Source organism: Gallinula chloropus (assembly GCF_964237585.1).
Source record: "Gallinula chloropus genome assembly, chromosome: 2".
Lineage (NCBI taxonomy): Eukaryota > Metazoa > Chordata > Aves > Gruiformes > Rallidae > Gallinula > Gallinula chloropus.
The window spans coordinates 116,391,466-116,410,080 of NC_140086.1; the positions used below are offsets into that span (position 1 = coordinate 116,391,466).

Consider the following 18,615-nt stretch of genomic DNA (forward strand, 5'->3'; position numbering starts at 1 on the left):
ATCTTCCTCTCAATCTCAGCGTTAACTAGTGGGTGAAAGGAATGAAACTGCATTTCTGGGTCAAGTGATCCCTTACCACGGACTGCACCCACCAGGGAAAGAAAACAAGTGTTTTGAGCAATGCAAAGCACAAACGAATGATGTGGGGGAAATCTGTCATCAGACAAAGGCTGGTGATGAGCCAGTGTGTCTTAAGTTGAAACTTAGGGGCTGGTCTGGAGGTGCACTCTATCCCCCGTGTACACAATCACAACAGAGGCTGGGGAATACATGCCAAGAATGCACAACAAAGACAAAGAAGTTTGCCATAATCTGAATGCACCAGGATAGCTCTGCTGTTTGCTCATCTATCTCTAAAGCATGTGAAGGGCAAGTCTTGACTGAAACAGATGAGCAAGCATGGCAAAAGTTACTCTTGACTATTAATTCAAAGCCCATAGCAATCAAGGGAATTCCTTCTCTACAGCAAACCTCATGCAATACCCACAGCTTAAGTCTGCAGCAAGCAAATACCAATCTTACATAGAGCAGAGGGTGTTTTAGAGCACCCTGATGAGCATTATCACCATTGTGAAAAACAACTGATAGCATCCTTCTTTCTGCTGGATGCAGTAAAACAATTTAACAACCAAATATCCAGTCATATGTTACCAGCTTTTGTGGTATACATTGAATTTTTTTCAAGTCTCAGCTTCTGGAAGCTTGAGAAAAGCCCGTTTTTATGTTGATTTTGGTTTTATTTTTAGTTTAGTTTCTATTCTCCATGTAGCTGCAGAGAAAAGCTGCAAAGCCATGAAGGCAGAAGGGCCAAACTCAAATTCAAGTCAAACGTATAAATACGTGCATATGCGTGTGTGCATGTATATATATTATAACCCCCCTCTGTGGTTTGACATAGGATTTTCTACAGTGTGAGTGCTTGGCAATACTGCAGTCATCAACAACCAGGCACAGCCTTTGGCATGAAAAAACATACGGGGTCACATTGCTGAACACTAAGGTGCCACCAGCCACAAAAGCGACGGCGCCAAATTCTTGGCTGCTCGGCACTGGCATAGTTCCAGTTACATAAATCAGCAGCTGGGTCACGAACTAAAACCTGAAATCAGGGAAAATACAAAATTCTGGGACTGCAGACATTTCAGCTTGCTTCACACCCCCATCTTTTGTTAAACTTTCCCTCCACCCCCCCCTCTTTTTTTGGCATTTGCACAGAAGACATGCCAGCGTGTCTTTTACAGCACTCCGAGGAAGAAAATTCAAGCTGCTCTGCCTGATATTAAAAGATGTGGCATTTGGTAATATTTGGATGCAGTCCAATTGCTAAACTGCTGAACCGCAGTTTGTAACGCAAGCACAGCTTGAAGGGGAAGCAGCAAAAGAGAGATGAAAATGGAATTTATCAACAGGAATGAAAGCACACGCGAGCAGAAAGCAGCGGGAGGAATAACTGGTGTCTGAGGACGGAGGGAAGTGTGCCGAGCCCATTAGCAGCAGCAGCAGCCATTTAAACACAGAGGTCCTGAGGAAGCTGAGCGCTGGCGTCGTGATGAACTGGGGTGGGAGAACAAGCTTTGGGGTGAGTGGGTGGAAGCGGAGCACGGGGTGAAATGTGTGAGGACATGTGAAATGAGAGTGACCCCACCTGGAATACCTAGGTTAGATGCTGGAGGCCAGTGCCGGCTACTTACTCAAACTGATGAAACAAAGTTGCAGCACTTTAAGATTAATACAGGTGAGAAGAAACAGATTCTCATGCTGTTAAAAAGATCACGGTTTGGTCATAAAAGATACAGTTGTGTAACCTCCCTCTGAACAAGTCCAACTGTGCTACATGTGTTCAGGCGTTAATGATTAAGGGTGGGCTATCAACCTTAAGCTTTGCGTTTTCCCAGATATTGTCAGTTTAAATCTGACTCTTGGCATTGCCATAGCGTGTTTTTGCTTTTGAAGGGAATGATGAGGTCCTCAGAATACCACATCAGCCTTCCTAATGAGAGAGCCATAGAAAATAGGGCTGGAAAGGACCTTGCGAGGTCACCTAGTCCAGCCCTCTGCCCTAAGGCAGGATCAATTATACCCAAATCATTCCTGACAGATGTTTGTCTAACCTGTTCTTAAAAACCTCTGGCAATGAAGATCCCACAACCTCCCCAGGCAATCTGTTTCAGCACTTCACTACTGTTACAGCTAGAAAGCCTGTCCTAATGTCTTCCTTAAATCTCTTTTCCTGCAATTTAAATCCATTAGTTCTTTTTGTATTCCCAGTGGAAACAAGAGAACAATTTATTACTTTCCTCTTTGCAGCAAGCTTTACATATCTGAGGACTGGTATCACATTCTTACTCCCTCCCCTGCATCTCCTTTCTCTGGATGTATAAACCCACTTCTTTCACTCCGTCCTCACAGGTCATGTTTTCTAGACTTCTGATCAACAGCACCGCTCTCTGCTGGGCTTTCCAATGGGTCTGCATTTTTCTTTTTTGAAGTCTAGTGCACAAAAGTAGACTCATTACTCCAGCTGAAGCCTGAAGCAGAGAGTAAGTAGGGTAGGATTACTTCACATTTCTTCTCCACGACACATTAGTACTTATCGAGCCGAAACTGCATTAGCTTTTCCTCACACCGGGGCCTGTGTTCGGTTTTAATTCACAGCAGCGACAGATCTCTCTTCCTGCAGAACGACTGCTCGCTCAGTTGCTCCCACCGTTTGTGTATGTTGTTGGCTACAGGAATTCAGAGGTGAGATCCTGGAGCGTCCAGCGCTTCACTTCCTTTGAATTTAAGCCCATTTGGCTCGGACTATCTTCTTCAGAATATAAGTAAGGAGCTCATCTATCTCTCAGTATCATTTCACTGAGAGCAGTGGAACAACATCAGAAAAGAAACTCGCTTGAGCTGCCCCTCCATCCCAGAGGAATTCAGCAACGGTTCTACTATGTTGAGCACATTCAGTTTGCAGTAACCTGAAACACAGTAATTTATTACAGCAGTTGAAGAAGTTTAAAATACAGAAAACTTAAGCACCGAATCTTAGAGCTCAGAGGTGTCCTGATATGGTGAAAGGTCTTCAACCTGTCTGCATCCTGAAGGGCAGGAGGGGAGGGCTTTTTCAGTCACCAATAATACCCAAACTGGGATGAAGTGGAAACTGTATCTTAACAGCTCCACCTTAGTTAGTTGTCCAGAAGGAAAGCCCAAGCCCTATTCATAGCTGTAATGTACGGAATTATACTTGTCTTATTATACAATCTTGGAATGTGCAATGAGGAACTGGGTACTGTTTCTCTTTCTGCTCTATGCGGATTCTTCTCAGTAGCAGCTGGAGTAATTTGCAGGTATGGCCTCCAGCAGAGAGAAAACAAGGTTCCTCACAGTCACTGGGGACTAAACAATAATCCAAAAAGATTCTGTGGCAAGAAAAGGATTAACTCTTCAAGTGAAAAGGTAGTTTTTCACCTGAAACAGAATTACAAGTTACCCACCCACTGTTCATAAGCACATTAAGCGTTTAGATGAAATTTCAAAAATGGCTCTGAATTTGACCTTCCTTGAATTTTTATTTTTACCAAGCATTTGAAAGAATTTGGCATGATTAAAAGTTAATAGTGGAATGCTGTGTAGCTCAAAGGAACAAGTCTTCTAACTCCCAACAATCTCCAATGAGCAATTCCCACAGGTGCCTTTGAAAATCCCTGTTTTGGATGTTGTTGTCCATTGGATGAACAGCTCAAACATCACCTGCTTTCCCCACAAATACGGTCTGCCTGCAATAATTTATGAAAATCATAAAACTGATTTAAGCTCTTCTCAGAGCTCCATAAATTTTATGCAGCCCTTAAATTACAGAACTGCTGCCGCCGCTGCCGTGGCGCTGATCAGAACAATGCTTCATCTTTTCTCTCGAGATAGTTGGCATGCGAGGGGAGAAGAGACTCGGGCAGCTGAATTGTTTGTTTCAATTTAACAGGGCAGAATAAAACAGCCTAGATGCCAGGGCTGCAGTCTCACCGAGGCTGCAGGCATCAAGTTTTTATTGCCAAAATAGTTGTTCTAACCTTACTCTGCCTTTCCTTGGTTTTAAACCAGAAAATAACTTCCATCGATTTCCCAAGAAACACCTTTCTTTTTTTTGCACGGATCATCAGATTAGTGACGCTTGAGATGTTCCCCTTCGAGTTCATAATCAGAGTGTTCTTGTTCTCAGATACATGACAACAAAATGCTGCATCTACCCAAGTGCACATTGGTGCAAGAAAGCTTTGCAAAGCTCTCCACATCCGTATCAGATAGGCTCCCTCGCAGCCCAGAACAAATGTAAGCTTTTTGCTTTTACTAAAATTAGCCTTTTTAGGAGTGTTTATTTTTTTTAACCTTCTTTGACAAATATTAGGAACCTCATTTTTAGCACTGAATCTAACACAAGGTGGAATTAAAGTCCTAGTATAGAGAACCAATGTTGGAATGGGCTCTTTTACTCTTGAATTGGGCCTGGCCATGTATTAAAACTATGGGCTGCTTTGGCTTTATTGAGGTTTTGGGTTGTGCTGGCTAGTTCAGAGTAAGGGCATCCTTGTTTTTCTGTAGCCCAGCTTTCAAAGGCAAAGTGCTCAGGACATTACTAGAATTGCCCTTTTCGGTGTTTCATCCCAGGGATCCAAAGTCAGCAGCTGCTATAAGCCTTTTTCTTAGCACTGATGCTTTCCAGCTCTTTCCACTCTCCTGGTTTCCCAGCCTGTCATTCAGAGAGTCGTCATTTTTAAGGGATTTTTTTTTCAACCTTTCTATGCTCACGCTTTTCTCCCACGTAACCCTGTGAGTTTCATTCTTCCTCATACGTTATGTTTTTGCTCAGAGGTATACAAACCATCTGTGCCTCTAATACAATGTTCTTAAATAGCCTCCAGGCAGATCTCTATGGTTTTTAAGTACTTCTCTTTGCCCTTCAGCCTGCTGTTAACCGTTTTCCTCATAGTTTTATAATATGCCCTTTTAAAGTTCGTTGTTACTGTGTTGTCCCTAAGGGAACAATTCTTTCATGATATCAAAACTAGAAGTGTGCAGTGATCACCGCTACCCCACTGAGGCTCAACAACGCCTTCCTCTAATAACTTCTGCCTATTACAAGGTAGCTCCCTCTTGCCCATGGCCTCAACTAATCAGGCGTCGCACCGAGGACTGCCACGGGACTCACGGAAAAGGAATCGTTTGCCATATGGATTGGAATGGCACCAAAGCCACTTTACATCTCCTGACAGAGGGAAATCTGATTTTGCCAGCTGTTGCATCACCTCCAACAAAACCAAACCAAACCAAACCAAGACATGATCATGGTGTAAACACCGCAGAATTCAATCTTGTTTAATTTTCATGAGTGGTGCCACCCGTTTTCCCCAGGAGGAAGTTACTTCCCAGGGCCTGGCTAGGTTCTCAAAATCTTGAGGAAGTCTACAGGAGGTTGCAGTCACTCATGTAGAACCCTGTGGTGTTTCCCCCCTGGGGTTAATGGCTACCATTGTGACTGCTGCCTCCACAACACTCTGGAGAAAGTGGCACGGAACGGGAGGTCTGCGCGACCTGGAAAAATCTCTTTGCAGATTAATGCCTTGCTCTAGGAACGGGGCTAAAGGGATGATACAGAAGAAGCAGTTGACACACCAGCTTTTCTGTTTGCTGAATGCAAAAAAGGATTGATTTATGACATCTTGCCATGGGAGAGGGCTATAGGTTATTAACCAACTTCAATGGATAAACACTTGCTGAGGCTGCATATCACACCTCTTGTGCGGTACCAAAAGTAATGACTCATCTCCAGGCATGCCTGATGTCCTTGAGAATGCAATTGGCTCTACGCAGCCAAGTGAAGCATTACTTGGCTAATACACTACAGCACAAGGGAAACAATCAGCTGAAACGATGACATTGCTACTTCCTGCTTCATTATAAATCTGCAGCTTCCTAACAGGATTATATACTGAAGCACTGTAAAAAAAAAAGACATCAAGTCCTGTGATGAAACTTTAAAAAAATGTGTAATTAAAACAGCTAAATGCAGGCTTCTTGTGTTCAGTGTCTGCAAAACACAGCCTTTGATCCTCCAAATGATATTTCCTGGAAAAGTGCCAGATAAAAACCATCAGAATAGAATTCTGACTCACCCCTTCCTGTTCAGGTGCAGGTTCCTCCTGGCCCACCTGCCCACACGTGCATTTTCTCGTGCATTCTGTCCCGTGTCTTTGCAATTAAGAGTCTCAATGGTGCAGCATTCTTGATCATTCACCTTGATGCCTACCATTTAGGGAAAGATCCTGTTTCTTCAGAAGAAAGAAAAGTGACAAAGCATCTCACCTTTCCTGATGACATTCAAGCACCTTTGCAACATAAAACTGTAAGCACCCATTGCTGCAGCACTATTACAGGTCACCAAGTTTGTTCCAGCTTACTGCTCAGCTAAAAAGAGCGAGAACTACCACCACCATGAATGAATGTTTCTGAGTCTTAATGAACTGGGAAATTTCAAAGATTTTATTAATAAAAACTGTACAATATTCCCATATTAGATAAGAGGCTACAGCTACTTTCACCTTGCTCCTCCACAGCGCTTCTCTCACACTTAGCTGAGCAAGCTCCACAAGAAAAAAAACCCACATACATATTCCCCACTAAGGAGGGAAAAAGGACTGGGGATGGGGGTAGGGAAGTAAGAGAGGAAAAAGCCAGGAAAATTGTCCATTCCAGTCCTAGTCCCACGTCCCATGTGCTCACTTTGTTTTCCCTTTTATTAGAAAGTTCTTGAGATTACTGTTTTTCCATGACCCATTGCTCAAGGCAGGTGATTGCTAAAGACAGGTTCACATTTCTTTCCTACACGAACAAGTCATCATTCTCTTTAGTCACAGGCTTCATGGGGAGTCGATGGCGTGTGTAATTTTCCTGGTGTGTCACATTAGAGAACACTGAATTTTTGACATGGCTACTTGACTAAAATGCTTTTGTGCATCACTCACACCTCTTAATAAATATATCCAATTAGCCATTGTTAGTTGAATGGGGATTGAAATACAATGAATACAAAGGTCTCCTCCTAGCCCAAGCACTACAAACCCAAGTCAGAATAAAGGAAAGAAACTGGGTTTCCGTATCCACCTTCCTTTCCCCTGCTGCGTTGCCTGAAGAACAACATGCCTTTCATTGTGTTATTTCCAAGTAAACCCAATTAATTTATTTGCATTCCAGACATCTGTCATGAAGTTGTAGGGCAAGGAGCATGATTAAGCAAAAATACTGCACCCAGTATTCTGAGGTAACCCTCTTTTTGCTGGACACGGGTCTTTTCCTAGAAAAAATAATTTTTTGTTTAAATGCAATTACTAACCAGATTGAAACAAGACTTGAGTCTTATTCTGAATATGCCACATCAGCTGCACATTTGGGAGGCCTGCTCTAATTTTAAGGTAAATCCAAATTCCCTCTGATCCTTGGCAAGCATTTATCTCTTGATAGCCATGTCTCCTAAAATGCCTCCCAGCTAAAGCGAAGAGCTCTCAGGCCATGCAAGAAAAATGTAAGCAAGTGTATTTTTGTGCTGACAAACCTAACCAGAAAAGTTTAAGTAAGCAGTCACTAGTTAATTCACTCCTTCAGATGAGTCTCAGCAAGTCAGAGTATTCACTCAGTTGTTGAAATATGCCCGAATACTCCTTTGGTATACTGTAATGCCACAAGATTTCTCATGGGTGTGTATATATACACCTTCATAATGGATTCAACAAAGGTTTAACTATACAAAATAAATGGAAAGATTAATCCCCAGGAAACTTTGATTCTGTATCTCTACTTCCTGAGTATGATTTTCTTTTTTAAATATGCAGAACACAGACAAATTATTTACAAACCTAACATGTCCTCAAGGGAGTAATCAGGTTGTCACACTGCACCTCTGTGGCACTTTTACTATCAGACCAGCCCCACAAGACTTCAATAAACAAACTTTTATAGGTCTGGGTTTAATTTTCTGACAGACAACAGATCAGGGTATCATGCACTCACATGATTAGTGTGAATAGTATGCAGACTTCCATCCCATCTTACGCTGCAGGGAGTTGGTATGTACGGCGACGGGCAGCAATAATAAGAGGCTTCATCATCAGGTGACCAAAAAATGCCTTTTTATGCACTGAAATTTTCATTACAGTATCTTTGGACCACTAATAGAAAACATCATTTATTGTTTAATACCAGATTAACAAACTGAAAAAAGCTGTTTCACACAGCAACTTCAAACTGGCTCCTCAATGAAGCTTTACAGACTAAGTAATTCTGAATGTCCTGTCACACAGCAAAGAACCGGTTTCATTGCCCTGTAATTCTGCAGCAGTCTCAGGTCTTGCTTAAATATAGTTACAGAACACACCACAGTTCCAAATAATTTCAACGTCTCTAGTCCCACTACCAGCACCTTGTTCTTCCCAATTCCATCAGCTCTCAGTAGTATCCGAATTTCAAGACATCCTGTTACATAAGTGGTACAGACAGGGGCACTTTGTGGGTACTGTACTGCAACTGGAAAATTTAAAAACTTTGTACCACGGCTACAACATTTCTTGACTTAGGATTTCTGTTTACAATTTCCTACTTGAAGAAAACCAAAACAATGCTTTTTCACAGCTTAAAGGTGAAATACATTTTTTTTTAAAATAAGCTGTTAGAGATTCCAGATAATTTTGAACACATATGTAGCCAGCTGGAATAAATGTTGGAAAAAAAACCCACCAACAAGCCACTGTGGCCATCGGCGCAATGACCAAAGCACATAATCTCCAAGGGCTTAAGCATCTTTCTTTTGCATTAGTTGATACCATCGACCACAATCAACATTTTTGTATCTTGCTAGCACAATCAATGAAAATTAATTTGATGCTTCTTAGGCTGTAGTACTAATCCCAAGACAGGATTAGTACTACAAACTTCAGCAACTGCAGGCTCACTTACTGCAAAGGCTCTGCAAAGAGCTCCTCTGCCAAACCACAGGCACAAAAGTTGGTGCAAGTTTTTCTTAAGCTATGGGGGAGAAAACTTTATAGTCTCTTTTCCACAGCAGTGAAGTGTCTGCCTTTTGAATCTCAAGTAAACAATAACACAAAATTGTCAACTAAGGCCCATAAATAGAAAGGAAATCCATTTTTAGTAATGGAGGACATATTAAAATGTGCTAATGGAAATTTATATAAACTGGATATGTACAGTGTATTTTGCATGTGACCTCAAATAGCTTTTACATACATGGTTAAATTCTCTTTTAAAATAAAGACATGAGTTCCATCTGAACTGCAAAGACTTAGCTCATGCTAGTTTCCTACTGTTTCTCTCGTCGGACTATAACAAACGAGACTCAGATACCATTTCTAGGAACATTCAATCCTACCCAGGTCCTTAGAAAGGTAAGTAAAATATAAAAAAATACAACTCCTAATCATCATTTTCCTCATCATCAAAGGAGAGGAGGCTGCTATTTTTTATTTGCTTAGCTGTACTCTGAGGAGTAGACGCTTCTTTCTTAGTTTTCGTTGTCTCTTTCATCTTCTTACTTGAACTTACGTTGAAGTCCAAACACTTCTCTGACGAACGTTTGGCTGGTTTCCTGAACATTATTTTTCCATCATCAGGTTCTGGCTCACCATCTATAACAAAGACAGTAAAATCAGATCTCATCTGCACACGTTCACACACACATTCAGACCTCCACTGTTATGGTTTTTTTTTTTCCCCAGAATCAAGACCAGCAAGACCTCTGCTGGAACACAACAACAGTGGAAATGTAACTTTTGGCCATAAAGTCCAAGTCGATGCACGTCCTTCACGCACACACATCTCCTCTGTGCCAACCGGCCCTTGAAGACAGTTCTCCCACAGTTCCCACCAGAAATGGGTTCTCACTACCCAGAGCTTTACCTCAGAAGAGACTGAGCAGCCGAGCTTCTCCCATGCAACCCAGGTACATCCACTTACCAAAATGGAGAGGACAACTTCAGAGGATCCTCTAATTCCACTTCACTATTTGTAAAACCCATGACAAGAAGTGCACTTTTCAAAATTATGGTATCTCTTTAAAGGACAAAATGGCACACATACAAGACAAAGCTCTTTTTTCTTCCTTTTTTCTTTCCTTCCCCTAATAAACCCTCTAAGATTACATGGTCAGAAACTTGCCTTTTATTATCATACAGGATGAAAGTTTTAGGGTTTCTATGTATCTGCAAAATCACCAAACTATTCCAACTGACTAATTCTGCCCTTCTGCATGTACTAGAGCAAATAACAGTCTTAAGAGAAGTCCTTTCCAGGGTTATCAAGCCGAGGAGGAGAGCTACTGCAGAAGAAACAGCATGAAGGCAGTATTTCTGGGCACAAAAAGTGTAATTGTAAAGCCATGAATCAGAGACAAAGGCTTATACTGTAGTAATTTGCAATATTTATACTGTATATGTGACAGGGTGTTAAAGATCCATAGGTTCCGTGCAAGATATTTTTCCTGAAGTACTTTATGAAATTCATTATTCAACAGAAGTTTCCTAACAATATGCATGTGTTGGAAAAGACTATGTGCTATTTAATTACAACCAATAAATATCTGTTTGTCTTGAGCACGAATTCTTTCCTAAATTCTTAAGTATTATGGCAGAAGACAAACATTTCAGCACTGACTGGAATACTCTTCAGTGCATACTCCAAAGAACACAACTAGTAAATCTAGTGTCTTAAAGGTTGTGTGGTACAAATTAAGACCATCAACCTCATTAGGAAACTTCATTTATAATGTCTTAAGTTTCACGGACCTGTTTTAAGAAGAAACCTACCCTAAAAAACTACACACCAGTTCTATCAATGACTTCTACAGAAAGTCCACTTCTGCAGTAGTATATGAGAGAACAATTCTACACAGAAAACAACTAACTGGGTTTTGGAAAAATATTTCAGTACTGGTATATTAGTGAAGCATTACAGTTTCAAGGGATTACCAGCAATAATAAACTGTAGATACAATAAGCATACTTGTCAATGGATACACTGTAAATTCTATATGGAAAGCTCAGGTGTTTAAATGCTATACATGGGACACAGAAGTTTAGGAAGTGCCTATGCTAAATTCTGACAGAGAAAAGTAACTATTTCTGAAAATGTATCACACCCAACTAATCCAAATGCACTATGTACCATTCTTCTCGGAAGCTGAATTAAAATTCAAAATATTTTTCCACACAACTGCCTCCATTTGGGGGCTCTGAAGTTAAATATAAAATGATTCCCTTTACTAACTGTTATTTAACCACAGTGTTTATTTGGAAACACAGATCTAAATTAAACAAGATCTGAGGCACATGATGTAAGTCAAATTCTGGAAAGAAAAGAAAAAAAAATCTTTAAGAAAAAAATTACTTATAAGCAGACCCAACAGTCTATATGCTTGAACCAGCCAGCACAGAGACCGTATACAGTACCAGTACAGCTGTGGAAACAGGATTTCAAAACAACCAGCTACTGCATAAGCATCAGGAGGATCAAAAAGACTCAATGGAGCAGCTACTACATTTTCTTAGAACAGTAAATTGAAAATCCAAACCCCACAAAATAAATCTGATAAACAGCTATGTGCTCATACTCCATGTAAAAAATGGAAGTTAAAAATTCCTATTTTATGCCCAAGTCTTCTGCTACCCATGCTGTGAACTGCACAGAATCATCTTGTCTACTAGATGAAGAAACTGACAGGTATCTTTGCAATGTGAATTTAAGCTCTTAATAAGCAAAGTGCAAAAACAGAGCAAAGCTCAAAAACTCCACCGAAATGGCAAGTAGCTTAGCTCTGACCTCCAGGGCCTCAATGCTATTTGCAGATCATTTTGTATCACAGGAAAAGATTTTATTAGCTCCTGGCCTGCTATGCTGAAGGACAGCCCTCTCAGCAGGAAGCCCAGGCCAACTTCAGTGCTCTATGATGCCTTGGCAGTGCTTGAACAAAGAATGATGAAGAACTGCAGCAGGCCTAGCCTTACCCAAGCAACTTGTGCAATGAGAGAGGACAGACTATGCTTTTCTGAAAGAATTTGATACAGAAGCTCAGGAAATTTGTCTTAATTTTTTAAGACTGTCTTTTCCAGATGGTAAAAGCTTTACTTTCTTAATCTTACCAGACTCTTGCGTGTTACCTGTTGGTTTTGTTTTTATCAGTGAGCTCCAAAGCCTGACTTCTATCAAGAAGTGCAAAGGAGAGACTGAGGGAACAATCTCAGAGTTGGGAGTTTTTAAAACAGAGCCTTGATAAAAGACTGAAGCATTATTACAAATTACGGATTTCTGAAAAACACACTGAAACACACAAAGTTAAATACAACCAACATAAAAGCATTACAGGAGAAATAATAAAATCCCCTTCTGATAAAAAGTCAAAAAACTACCCTAGTAGTTGAAATCCTGACTGTTCTTAGTCGCTGCTGTTACACGTGGATGACAAGCCTTTAACACAAAGGAGGGCACAATCAGACCTTGAGGTGAAAACTCACTTCACAAGTGACATTAATTTAAGAAGCCTCGCATTTGAATTTTTTTTTCTTCTAACTGCAAGTTAACTACAAGAGAAGTAGAACTGAGGGCCTGAAAAAGAAACATTTCTCCTTGGTTTACTGCATCTTTTATTTAGTAGTCATTTGTGTAGTTAGCAGCACCATTTTTCAGCAGTTTCTGCCCATATGGGTCAATTCAACAACAATGGGAAACTCAAATGCCACTGAACAGGCAGGAGCAACAGCAGAAGCAGCACAAGCAGTATTTCAAGATATTTGTCTGTTCAATGATAAGGGTTGGAAAAAGCCCTATGATGATCTGGCAGATTTCTTAATGGTTTCTAAGGTTAGAAGTTCAGCTCAGATGTTTCAGATGCTCCTCCTAGTGCTTTCTGTCCATCCATCTCTGTGTATGCCTTCGGAAGCATTTACTACACGAACTCCACACACTGGTATCATGAACCAGTGGCTGGACCAGGTGACCTCGAAAGGTCCCTTCCAACCTTACACATTCTGTGAAGATAAAAAGGCCAAGTCTTCCTCAGAGATTCACAAGGATACTTGGGAAAGGTTTTATTACTTAAATACTGTAACATTAGCTTTGATTTAGATTCTTGCTGTTCACACGATGAACAACAGCATGAACTCTCTGATACGTATTTGATGTAACCCAAGGCAGCACTGACTCTGTTCTCTCCCCTTTCCTGACCACCCCCAACCCCAGCATAGAGAATGAGACAAGAAGATTTAAAAGACTTTGAGGGAGTAAGGACACCTTCTGCCAAATTTGGTCATCTGCATGTATCAGAGCGTGCCAGTGGCCAGATGAACTAGAGAAAAGAGTAGAAAAATCAATTCCATAGATTATAATGAATGCTGGGACAGAGTATTTGCCACCTTTTCTTTTGTGCAAATTCAATGTCTCCTAAGACCATTTTTCTTTGTTTCTGAACCAAAAGTAATGATTTATAAAATGCTGCATAACAAAATTAAGTAAAATGACTGTTGATTAACAAATTTTTAATTTTTTTAAAGCCTCTTAGTCCTCCATGGATAAAAGTATTTCACCATAGAAGGGCGTCTTCTCATATAGGAAAGGATCTGACCTAAATAAAAAAGTTTCCTAAGACTGCAAAAGCAAGTGTGCAAGCTTCACTACATTTTGGTGTGTCTTAGAATGCAACTAAGGGCAGCTATGACATCAATCACCTGTTTTTTGCCAAATTAATGCAAAAGTGTTACTCATCTGTAAAAAAAAAAATTATAAAAAATGCAAGTCACAGGAACTGGTGGTGCCTGAAATAAAAAAGTGTACTTGTGTCAAACTGGTTACAGAAGAAGGTGAAGGAGAAAGGATATAAATGAGGTATGGAAAATCCTGGAATAATATCCCAAAGTTAAACCTGAAGACAAGGACCTTCAGATGAAGAAAACTGCTACACATATAAAAGAGGAGAGGGCAGAACCTCAAAACTGAGTATTTTCCCTGATTGGAAAAACAAACAGTTTCTATACACAATAGATAGTTAGCAGCATATTACTTATGATCTTCTAAAGTGCCTCCACACTGATGAGAAAGAACATGGTGGAAAGGAAGATTATGAGTTGGGAAATTAAGTTGGGAAATTTACTTCCCTGATACTTTTCAGCCTCGGGTAATCTCTCTGATGATCTGATTTGGGGCTACACATGATGGTCTAACATCAGTTACATTAATTTCACTTTCAACTCTAGGATAAAGATCAAAGCAACAAGAAATGTAATCAAGTCAAGCAGCATCAAACTTTCTTTATACTTCTCGTTTTCAGAACTGACAAAGGTCCAAAATGCAAAGAAATTAACATGTTACTTAACATCGTCTTTATCGAACTGAAAGCATCGGCTGTCTACCTACCTGCCTCTGACTAGGAATGAGAATTGAAATCTAGAGGTCAGACCGACAGTGCAAAGATGGACAAAGACTCAAAGAAGCCTTCAGGAAGCTGTTCACTCCTTCACTGACGATTCCACACCGCGCCCTCTCCACCGCAGAGGAACACAGGAGCGATTACCCCGATTATTCCCATAAGCCAAAAAATAATGAAAGGGAGGCCAAAGCCTCACGCAAAGACCAGCAAAGGCAGAGGATCGATCAGCAACACAATAATGCAGAAGAGAGGGCAGCAGTCCCCAGAGCAGAGGGATTCAACACTCCTGCCACCTACTGCTGTGGGTTTTTTCCTACGAATGCAAGTTGTTACTCCAGGGCTGAAGGGGTAATAAGCGGAGGCGCCAAAGCCCTACAGGGGCTCAACACTACTGTCCTCACGATGTACAATTGTGTCTTAGGAATGTCTTTTTTTGCCAAAGAAGTTCAGATACTCTATTCAAATGCAGTTCCATTTCATACTGTGTATTCAGCTTGGTAGCTCTTTTGGACTTTTTTCACAGCATGGACTCCACCTCAATAGATTCTCACGGACAACTACTTCTTTATGCCCAGCCTTACAAAATAGCTTTTCCTCCTACTGTGATCATTCAAAATTCAAGTTGCTTGCATGAAAAGGAGACCAATGTTCAGAAAGAATCATGCCATTTCTTTCTGACAGGTTGACATGTCTCCCAGTACCAGGAGGGTGATCCCACTTTTGAAAAGAAATCATGTGACACCTTTACAAACTGTTAACACCAAGCACATGACCACACATTGGTAACAAGAGACCAGGAAGTGAGTGAGAAGCCAAACGTGTTTTCTCAGAGGAGTCCAAATTATGTAAATACAGCACTCAGCCCACTGCCTGGTTACACCTAATGCACACATATCTACCTGTAGAAACCAATCAGTTATATTTAGTTTCAACCTAACCCACAACGTGATGATTTTTTCATCAATCTGCTTTTAAAAAATGTATTTTCTTACACCTGTTACATGACTTCTAGATGTATACTGCTTCTACCATTGAAAACTTAACACTCCACAGGTATAGCACAAAGCTGAATTTTCCAATCCAAAGGACAGGAAAGACAGAAGCAAAGGATGTCATATTGATAGCCATGTGCTAGCCTCTTAATTTGCTCTAAACAAAATTAATAGCCTTTGTAAGTAGCAACAATGACTAAGAGGAAAAGTTCCAAAGCTTACACAAACCACCTTTCTATTTTATACTTGTGAGGTTCCAGTTCTATAGTCTTCATTATCAAGACATTTCTGCTCAAGACAGGACTATCTACCTTTATCAAGTCTTCTGTTGACAAAAAATAAATTTAAAGCTACATTTCATCACACCCTGTGCGGTGGTAGAAGGTTTTGGACTCTCAAAACATTTACGTCAACCACAGGTGTATGACGAATACTGACAGTTCTTAACATAACTGTATTCAACTGTTTAACATCTGGTTTTACTGCTGCAACCTCTCCCACAGCACTTCCAACTTCCCATTCTTGAAAAGCTTGTTAAATAACTTAGATGAAGCTTCTTAATGTTTTGTAGAAAAGAAACTCTTTTTTCTATACCTTGCCATTGCTTGGCACTCCTGTATCATGTCATTTTCAGCTAACCCATTTAGTTTTGCTTAATATATCTGCAAGTCACAACACGTACCAGGAATGATTTTAAGCAAGCAATAGTATGGACCAGTCAGTTAAGTGAACACATTACTGAGCTTACACACCTGCCATTCTTTCTACTGAAGCACTAACCCGAGTTTCCTCCTCCTGCCCACTCTTCAATGAACTCACACCATTACCTTTAAGACATCCACTCCACTATTAAATTTGGCTGAACTAATCAATGAGTTAAAAAATTATCACAGGTGATGTCAAAAGACAGTGCGCTAGGAAAATGGCACACTGTAACAGAACGCAGAGGGCAGGAGTGGGGGGGGGAAGGAAAAAAAGATTTAAGGTGATATTTAGAGGTAGGATGATCAAGAAGCTGACAACACTATAAAAAGCCAAACACCTTGGATATGGATTCAATGACTTCAGATTGGGAATCACAAATCCAAATTATTTGGCTGAAAAATTGAAAAGAGCTAATCAAAGTTAGTTTTAAACAGTAGAAAGCTGAGCAAGTATCAAGCTCCCTTTTATGACTTACCTCTCTTTGGCTATACAAAGCAAGAAATTAATAGTCTGAAACTCACCTGATTCATTCGACTTTAAGGCCTCTTTGATTTGCTGTTTAATTTTCATTGCTTCTTCAGCAGTCAAGTCCCCTTTCTTCAGTGTTACCACTTGAGGCTGCTCATCTTCATTGTCACTATCACTGTCCGCAAGTGGAAGCTGCTCTCTCTAGATAGGAGAGAAATAGAAGCAATTCCAATCACCACATTAAATCACAGTAGCTAAGGGTGGGCTAGTACTCTTTGGTTTCACCTTTGCAGAAAGATTAGTGAGGAGACCTGGCACAGGTCAGCACCAGGCCCTCTCAACAGGCTTCATCCAAATGCATTCCAGTTCTACCAGAGGCATAACATCTACTAGAAAAAAAATCAGCACGGGTTCCTTCAATTAAAGACAAAAGCAGTAGGAACTTGGAAGGTAAAAAAATCACTCTGTTTTGTTCATATCTTTACTGTACAAACACTGCCTGCTGTGCAACAATAAGAAAATCTTAAATGTGTGGGTCCAAATTTGAATCTTCTCTGCTGCACTCAAAACAGCGCGAAGGGAAAGAGGGTCCGTGGTGGCTTTGTCATTGAAGCTGCCTGACCAAATCTCTGTAAGCATTATTGACACAAGACTGCACCCCTGCTTCTATGGCAGAATAACGTGGAACAATTTTTACAGAAACAAACTCCCTGTCATGGAAACCTCAGTGCAACAACATAAAGTTTGCCAATATTATAGGAACTGAAAACCATCTTACAAGGGAAAAATACGTAGTGTTACCATATGATGTATGATGTTACTAAGAGAGAGATAAAATGCAATCTTCCACAGGAAGTTCATAGTGAATTTATTAAAGAATCACAGAATGCTTTGGGTTGGCAGGGCTCTTAACAATCATTTAGTTCCACCCCGCCCCTGCCATGGGCAGGGACACCTCTCAGTACACCACGTTGCTCAAGGCCCCATCATAAAGGCACGCTTTTATCTCCAACTTTAGCTCGCCTCAGATAACAGTGGTTTTGTTTCTTAAGGTGTCCTGTGAAACCTTAAGAGTTGGCAAGAAAAGTGCAGAAGCACACTGAAGACAGCAAAAAAAACACCCTCTGAAAAGGCTGCCTTTTACCAAGCTGACTTAAATGCTACTGCTCCTGCCCTGCCTTCCTGGCCAGCGCACCACTGTGTCCCCTGGCCTATGTTACGATGATGTTAACCCTTTCCCTATGCATTGCTTTGTACTGTACACTTAAACTGCTTTTGGGTTTGGTTTTCCTGCCCGGGCTTTCTAAAGGGAGTTCAATATGGGACATCGCTGCCGCTGCCCCCACAGACCAACTGGGCGCTACAGGTCAGCACTGGCTGCTCTGCAAGGCACCACGACCACCACGCCTGCAGTTATTAAAACGGGGAGGGGGCACTGAACTTTCTGGTGTTGTTTTGAATCTCCAACAGGCGAGCACAGACAAGCTACAATGGCAGCTTCCATCAATTCTAAGCGGGTTAACTACTGTCACCCCTCGGCCTAGTGGGACAAAGCCTGAAGCGCTGCTTCCCCACCGCCCGCGACGGGACCTTGCCCCCGTCTTCAGTATAAGCCCCGGGACAGGGGTGGGGGAGAATCGCGACAAAGGAGGCCCCGTGGAGCAGGCGCTGCCCCTCCCCACCCCCGGCGCGGGGCCGGCCGCAGGGGAAGGCGGGCAGGCCCCCAGGGAGGGAAGGGCGCGCTGCCGGAGCGCAGGACCGGGCCAGTTACCTTGGTTTCCACCGTGGGCCCCTCCCGATACCCGACCTGCCGCTTGAAGCGGCTGAGAAAGGCGGGCTCGGCCGGCCGCACGTAGGAGACCTGGTTCCTTTTGCTCATGGCCGCTGCTGTCCCTCACGGCCAGCCCCCGCCCCGCCCCACCACACGCTTCCGGGCCCAGCGAGCGCGAGAGGACGGCGGCCCTATTGGGACACAACAGGCGC

The 18,615-nt window shown here is 41.6% G+C and overlaps 1 protein-coding gene across 1 annotated transcript; it reads right to left on the reverse strand.

Moving 5' to 3' along the window:
* Nucleotides 1-9,407: 9,407 nt before the first annotated feature.
* On the reverse strand, nucleotides 9,408-18,511 carry KIAA1143 (the record flags this gene model as incomplete). The annotated part of the gene is made up of 3 exons (XM_084280225.1): nucleotides 9,408-9,680; nucleotides 16,686-16,833; nucleotides 18,404-18,511. The coding sequence occupies 3 exons, from the start codon at nucleotides 18,509-18,511 to the stop codon at nucleotides 9,469-9,471; spliced, it is 468 nt and encodes a 155-aa protein (XP_084136351.1). The 3' UTR covers nucleotides 9,408-9,468.
* Between the last annotated feature and the right edge of the window lie 104 nt (nucleotides 18,512-18,615).